This window comes from Sinocyclocheilus rhinocerous, unplaced genomic scaffold (genome assembly GCF_001515625.1).
Source record: "Sinocyclocheilus rhinocerous isolate Xijiao unplaced genomic scaffold, SAMN03320098_v1.1 scaffold592, whole genome shotgun sequence".
NCBI lineage: Eukaryota > Metazoa > Chordata > Actinopteri > Cypriniformes > Cyprinidae > Sinocyclocheilus > Sinocyclocheilus rhinocerous.
This window is the reverse complement of record NW_015642562.1, coordinates 1,139,046-1,147,135: the sequence shown is the minus strand read 5'-3', so window position 1 is coordinate 1,147,135 and position 8,090 is coordinate 1,139,046. Positions and strand designations below refer to the sequence as shown.

Sequence of the window (8,090 nt, the reverse complement as noted above, 5' to 3'; positions counted from 1 at the left end):
ATATGTGTATATATAGGTGTGTGTGTGTATATATATACAGTATACATATAAGTGTGTGTGTGTGTGTCTTTTTTTCTTGTAAAAAAAAAAAGAAGGTAAATTAGAAATAATGTTGATTTTATTCATTATTTGATTGATCCATTTTTTGACATTGACATTTTTTCCCTGACAACATGGCCTTGATGATGATCAACTGAACAGTCACTGCAGAGTCGTAAGTTATTGCGTTTTGATTAATGATTATGTACATAATTTTCTTCTTCAGAATACTATGGACTGATTAATTGTGTACAATAAGCTCATATATATATATATATATATATATATATAAACAGTGTAATTTTAGTATCACAGTATACATATAAGTGTGTGTGTGTGTGTCTTTTTTTCTTGTAAAAAAAAAAAGAAGGTAAATGGGGTCAACAGTGATTTCAAGTTGACTTTAACTGTAATAGTGCCACAGTATTCATTCATTTAAATAATAGAAATTGAAGTACATTCATTTTAAAAATAGCTCAGTCTCTCTGTATATTTTATGGGTAATGTATGAGAGAGTCGGACTAGGTGTGTGTGGATCAGTAATGTACTTTAATGCACAGAGCTGCTGACCAGGCTAATGCTAATGTCAGTGCCACTGGTTCTGAAAATCTGAACGCTTCTGACACCATTAACCTCTCAGAAACGCCCTCAGCGGCCGGCGGGTATCTGTGTGCCTCTGCGGGTCAAACCGCCTGGCGTTTGGCAAGAACCATGTCATTTAGTAAGGGTAATTCTGCGTGCTTCCAGACACAGGTTTAACACACAGCGAGCCATGATATGGCAGCGTAAATGTTTCATAAGAAAGGGTGTGAAAGCGTTGTTACAGCAGATCACATTCTCACATTCACAGCAGCGCTCGTCGCTCTCCTTCTGTTTGGTTTTTTGGGACAGACTCTGGTAATTTTGTGCCGTTCAGAGGCGCCGCCTTTCCCCAGACCCCGAACATCAATTTTTCATCGCGCCGCATTCTCCGGCTATCAATAATAAAATGCTATATTGTTATAAATATTCTAAAAATAAAGTGTGATTTTCTGCCATGCAGCTGCAGGGATGAAAGTTTAATGTTTGTCTTGAAGGAAGCGGAGACGGTGATCCTGCGGTTTCTTCCCGGACGCAGACGGCAAAGTCCAACTTTAATTTCGTGCCTGCGCTTCTGGGCAGCCTTTAGGCCAGCGCAGACAAAAGCACAGCAATTATCCGCTTTAGAGCAGAAAATATCTGCCGTGTGCATTACTAGACATCATGCCTACTGGAGAGATTTCTGACAGCTGTGGTGGGAAAAAACTGATGCTCAAGTTGCTTTGGATAAAAGCGTCTGCAAAATGACTAAATGTAAATGTGAGAAAGTAAATTAAGAAAGTTATTAGGGTCATAGACTAAAAAACAAACAAGCAAACAAATAAATATTGAATGAATATTAGTAATAATGTGGTAAATTCAAGTGTTAAATTCAATTATTAAATTAAACTATTATTTTAGTTGGAAAATATTTATGGAAGCCCATTTCCATCACAGGATTAAAAAAATGTACTAAATTTACTTTTAAAAATTGATCTCACAACTTTTTTTCTTGCAATTCTGAATTTATATCTCACAATTATGAGAAAAGAGTACGATTCGCAAGATATAAACGTGCTATTCTGAGAAGAAAGTTCAGAATTGTGAGAATCTCGTAATTGCGAGAAAGTAAGAATTGTGGGATTAAAAAGTTGCAGTTATCTTTTTCATTTTTAATTCTGTGGCGGAAACAAATAAAACAATTGTGAGATATAAAGTGACTTTTTCTCAGAATTATATGCAAGTATATATATTACAATTCTGAGTTTTTATCTCACAATTAAGTTGCAATTACCAAGTTATTATTATTATACATTTGAGAAGATTGTTGGAATGTTGCATTTTATAATAATAATAATTATTATTGTTATTATTATTATTATTATTATTATTGTTGTTTTGCTGTTGTTTGTATTATTATTATTATTATATTACTAAATAAAAATATTAAACAAAATATGAAATATTACTATTGTAATTCTGCTTCTCTGTAAAATAAAAAAAAACATCTAGTATTTCAGAAATATATAACAATAACAGCAACAATAATAATTTTGTTTCACAGTACAACTAAAATTACAATACTACAATACTAATAAACCATCAAGGTTTTTTTTTTTTTAACAGAAAACCGCAGGGAGTCCTTAAAGCTTCTCTTTTTGACAACAGCAGGTTTATAAGTTTGTGAAGATAGTTGGCACTTGTTGCATGTTAAAGTGCACCTTATAAAGCAACCAAAGCTGCATTTACTACAAAATGACATTTACAAAGCAACATTTACTGCAAACCGAGACACTGAAAACACCGGCACAAAATGTTCACATGTAAATGAACACAGTGCCACACTTCATGCATCACATGCATTTATTTAATTACATTGCAGCCTTTGAGAAAATCACAATATGGCTTAGTGCCGTTACAGTTGAGGTCGAAAGTTTACATCCCCCTGAATTTGCAAAATGTTCATTATTTTACCAAAATAAGAGGGATCATACAAAATGCATGTTATTGTTTATTTAGTACTGACCTGAATAAGACATTTCACATAAAAGACATTTACATATAGCTCACAAGAGAAAATAATAGTTAAATTTATAAAAATTACCCCGTTCAAAAGATTCTTAATACTGTGTTGTTACCTGAATGATCCTATGATAGAACCTATGTCTCAATATGTAGATCGAGTTTTGAGACCTTTAGTGGAGAATCTTCCGTCGTATTTAAGGGACATGGGTGAGTTTCTAAAGCAGCTGAATAACATACATTTTGAGCAGGATGTGTCCGAACTCTTTCTTACAACCATGGATGTTGTCTAGCTATATACGAATATTCCCCATAAGAAAGGTTTAAAGGCTATGAAGTTTTTCTTGGAGCAAAGGAGTGAGGAATCTCCTCCTTCTGAGTTTGTTTTGGATATGATCTCATTGCTTTTAGAGAAAAACTATTTCATGTTTGAGGATGAATATTTCTTACAGAAACAGGGCGCTGCTATGGGTTCTAAGTTTTCTCCTGATTATGCATGCCTATTTATGGGCTATTTAGAAGGTGCTCACTAACACAGATTTAGACAGATTTGTGAACAATATTTGAGAGAAATAGGCCTTTTGTGTACATAGAAAAAGTCTTAGATCTTTGAGTTCAGCTCATGAAAAATGGGGGCAAAAACAAAAGTGTTGCGTTTATAATTTTGTTCAGTGTATTTGGGATAATAATCAGTTTTTGAGTAACATCGTGTTGTGGAAAAGATATGTTGACGACGTATTCTGTATTTTTAAGGGTTCCAGGAACAAGCTAGATGATTGTATCTTGCATCTTAACAATTTGGTGGATTCGATTAAATTTAATGTAGAAGTGGATACCGTTTCTGTATCTTTTCTTGATACTAGAGTTTCTTTCAAATCAGGGTCCTTGATCTCCACACTATATACAAAGCCTACTGATAAAAACAGCCGTTTGCACGCTACAAGTGCTCATACAACCTATTTGAAGAAGGCATTGCCTTATACGCAATTTCTCAGTTTAAAACGAATTTGCACTTGGATGATGCACTGGAGAGGATTCGAGGGTCTTCAGGAGAAGTAAATGTGCAACATGAAACCTTATCTGATGCACGGATTTGTAATAAAGTAAAATCTAATGCATTCTCGGTTATCTGTTCTACAACATATTCAAAACATAGTCGTGAGATTAACGATGTGATTCAAAAACATTGGCACATTCTAACCAGCGATCGTGTATGTGCACGCCTTTTCTCTGACCCCCCGTTATTCTCGCATTATAGCGCGAAGAACATAAGAGATTATCTTGTAAGATCAGACACTTTTGCGGGTAACAAGAAAAGAGATCGTATTGGTAATGAAGTAGGCTTTTATGCCTGTCATAATAATAAAAACCTTCATTTAAAAACTGCATGTTGTGTTTACTTGTGTTATCTTTGACTAATATTTAAATTAGTTTGATGATCTGAAACATTAAAGTGTGACAAACATGCAAAAAAATAAGAAATCAGGAAGGGGGCCAACACTTTTTCACACCACTGTAGCTTATTCAGATCAATACTAAATAAACAATAACATGCATTTTGTATGATCCCTCTTATTTTGGTAAAATAATGAACATTTAGCAGATTCTGAAAACTTTTGACCTCAGCTGTATTTCGATGAATGGCACAGCACTGTCATTCTGCATCAGACACGCTCTCACCTGGGTGTGAAGTCGCAGCCCTGCTGCATGAAGGCGCCCAGGGAGAACCAGAGACTGTTGAAGATGCCGAACTCGTTGGGGGGCTGGTCGCTGGGCGGACTGTCGGAGCCTTCCTCGGGCTCCTCGGTGTGCCACTCGTACGGGCTGAAGCGGCTGACCAGGAAGAGCACCACGCTCACGCCGATATAGGCGAACACGATGCACATCCAGATCTCGTAGGCCAGAGGGTCCAGGAAGGAGAAGACGCCCGGTTTGGACTTCTGAGGCTTCTTGATCATGATGGAGATGCCCAGACTCATGAAGGGCTTGGAGAAATCGATCACCTCCTCCCGGACCAGAGTGATGGTTAAAGGGGCCACAGCGATTTCCGCTTTCTGTGGAGGAACGAAAAGATTCAGAGGTTCAGAACGTGACGTTCCTATTTAGATTATTTATTGAAACGAAGCTGCAAAAATGAGTAGTTTTTGATGTCAAAACTGGAGAAAAAAAACATTATTTCAAAGTCTCATGCAAACATTGAGGTGATTTTTAAAAAATCGTTTTCAGTTGTTTGTTGTATATTTTGTCATTGTTTACTTGCCTTCATGTCATTTCAAAACACAAAATAATGTATTTGTAAGATTGTTGAGGTTCAAACTAAATTGGACGTCATTGATTTTCATTGTACTGATAAAAAAACATTCTTCAAAACATCATCTTTTATCTTCCACAGAATAAAGCAAATCTTTGTTTGGAACAACATGAGGGTGAGTAAATTAGTTTTTTAATGCTTTTGAAAGAAGATTCTTCTATTCACTAAGGCAGCATTTATTTGATCAAAAATTTAAACAATACAGTAAAATTGTGAAATATTTTTACTATTTGAAATAACTGTTTTCTATGTGAATATATAGTAAACTGTAATTTATTTCTGTGATCAAAGCTGAATTTTCAGCATCATTACTCCAGTCTTCAGTGTCACATGATCTTCAGAAATCATTCTAATATGCTGATTCGCTGCTCAAGAAACATTTCTGATTATTATCAATGTTGAAAACAGTTGTGCTGCCCAATATTTTTGTGGAAACCGTGATACATTTTATTTTTCAGGATTCTTTAATGAATAGAAAGTTCAAAACAACAGCATTTATTTGAAATATAAATCTTTTATAACATTATCAATGTCTTTACTTTCACTTTTGATCAATTTAGTGCATCCTTGCTGAATTAAGAAAAATCTAAAATCTATTAAAAAAATCATACATTTTAAGAAACATTAAAATTTTGTGGACTTTTCATGGACAAAATACTTTAAAACTGTAGAATATGCCTCTTTTATGTAGAGAAACGACAGCAGAAATGACTTGTTTCTGTGTCTGTCTGACCCATTTATTTTTAAGGTCACCAGAACCTCAAGAACCCAATGGTGCAATTTCACACAAAAAAACACGTTCACCAGTAGCTGTTCAAACACCGTCTTTACAGCCCATTACTTTCCACCATCTCCTTCTTTAAGGGGTTTAGAGGATGAAAATCCTTGAGAAATAAAAATTGCAATGCACTTCCTTTTTTATATCACATTTACAGCATATCGCAAGTTTATAAAAAGCCCAGGATTTGAGCGGTTGTGAATGGAGATGGTTTTATCGATGAACGGGCATCTGAGGGACTTGCGACAGTAATATTTACAGCGGCTCAGTGGTTTAAAACCAGTGAAAGGTCGCTGTGAAAGTCGGCCATCTTTTGGCCCTCCTGTAGGAATACAAGAAGTTGTTTCGCTGCTAGATTTAATTAGAGGCCTGTGGCAACAGAGAGAGCAATCCTGTGTTCGTGCCAGCGAGAGGTTGGATTCAGAATCCATGAAACACGTCGAGAGACTAACCACTTACACCTCTTTCTTTATGGTTTTATTTAGGTCCATGCCATAAAGTCTCGCAGATATGAAATGATCCTTAAAAGCAGGAATAAGCTTGACTGTTGCAATGCACCCAAGTGCAGACATACAACAGTTAATGATAAGAGGAAAAACAGGAATTGGAGACATCTTCTCCATGGACTAACACGATATTTAAATACAATATAGTGTATCTACTGTACTATATAACAGTTATATGTCGATGCATCTAGTTGAAAACAGCGTTCGCTTCCTGTCAGCAATTTTCAAAACTTTTATGTTGCACATCCATAGTGAAGCTGTCATTGGCTTAACATGTTTCTTCGAGGTTGACACAAATTGTATTACATTTCGAATACAGCTCTACACCACATAGCTGTATGAAATCGCGCGCATAAATGACAATATGCTTGTTTTCGAACCGACCGCACTGTTTTTTATACAAAAGTACTGAATCAATGAACGGCAGTTCATTGGCTTGATGATGACAGCCTGATTTTCATAAGGTCGGGTAAATTACAACCAATCGATAAAAAGAACTCTGCCCAAATAAGCACCGGTTCGGGTTATGAGTTACTAGTTACTCGTAAGCTTCTTTGGCGTCAAAACGTGATAGATATGTCAGTTTACTGTGCAGGTTTGGCTCTGATCTCATCACAAAATCCACGTCTACTTCCGTCAACATACTGTCTTCCGTCCGCCGACCGGTTACATTAAAAAAAACGTGCTTATTATACTCGCATAAGCTGTTGATACGACAAAAAAGCTTCGATGCGCAATACTGTTAAATACACGGTAGTGATAAGGCAGGTCTTTATCGGAGAAATACGTAAATATATTTGCTATCATCCTGGGTTCGGTCGAACCTTTGCAGACGTAACACAACCGGAAACAAAATGAACAGTACGGTAAAGGTCCCATTTTCTAATTTGCTACTGTAGCTTAAATTAACAATGTTGTGACAGGTATATGACTCTAATACTATAAATATGATTTTTTTTTTTTTTTAAGAAATACAAAATAATAACAACAACAGCAATAATATAATAATTATTTTTTTGGTTCTAAAAATATTATATTTAATATAACCATATATTTTAATATTTGCCTTAAGAATTGAATTATGCTCATTTAGTAAATGAATAAAGGCTGAAAATGGTATGCTGTAATATTATATTTGATTAAATATGTATTGCATATTTTGACAGTTTCTCATTCAAAACAAACATGCAAAAAGCATTATTACAAGAAGTCAGACAAGGCCTTGGAACAGGGATATGACAGTCATCATCATAGGTTATGCTCATTCTATTATAATATCAGTATAACAGCCCAACGTTTTTTGCAACAATGAACGTAACATTTACAAGCATAAAGCCAATACACAAAATATTATGAGACGGTTACAATACATGAAATTCTAAAAATGAATTAAAGCATATTTTATGATTTCATTAGTATTTTATAAACTTTTATATATGTTAGATAATTTTATAAGTAGAAGTTTTAAGTAGAGTTTTTGTAAAGAATTCATATATATATATATATATGTGTGTGTGATTATATATATATATATATATATATATATATATGATAAATTACAAAATATGAAAATTTTATATGAACTTTTATAAATAAAATATTTATATTATTATCATTTTCATATTAACTTTTATATGTAAATTCTGTTCTGTATTTTTTTTCCTAATAATCCCTCAATGAGCCCACAGCTCGTAATTAACGTTTTCTGCAATTTTGCAAGCTGAAAAGAAGAAGAGATTTGGCTCTTGTAATTTCATGTGAGTAATGTCTGAATTCGCATGCACTGTAAAGCATGAACGATTCGGTTGTGTGTGACATCCTCCTCTGAATAAGTGTGTGTGTGTGTGTGTGTGTGTGTGTGCTTTTTCAGCGGCCT

At 34.6% G+C, this 8,090-nt stretch overlaps 1 protein-coding gene across 1 annotated transcript in view; it reads right to left on the bottom strand.

Annotated features, from left to right (window-relative positions):
• LOC107756206 (glutamate receptor 4-like) overlaps positions 1–8,090 on the bottom strand; it is a 101,736-nt gene that overhangs the window by 28,146 nt on the left and 65,500 nt on the right. The window contains exon 11 of the mRNA XM_016573235.1: positions 4,300–4,673. Within this exon, the coding sequence (XP_016428721.1) occupies positions 4,300–4,673 (374 nt within the window). The remainder of the gene's footprint in view (positions 1–4,299; positions 4,674–8,090) is intronic.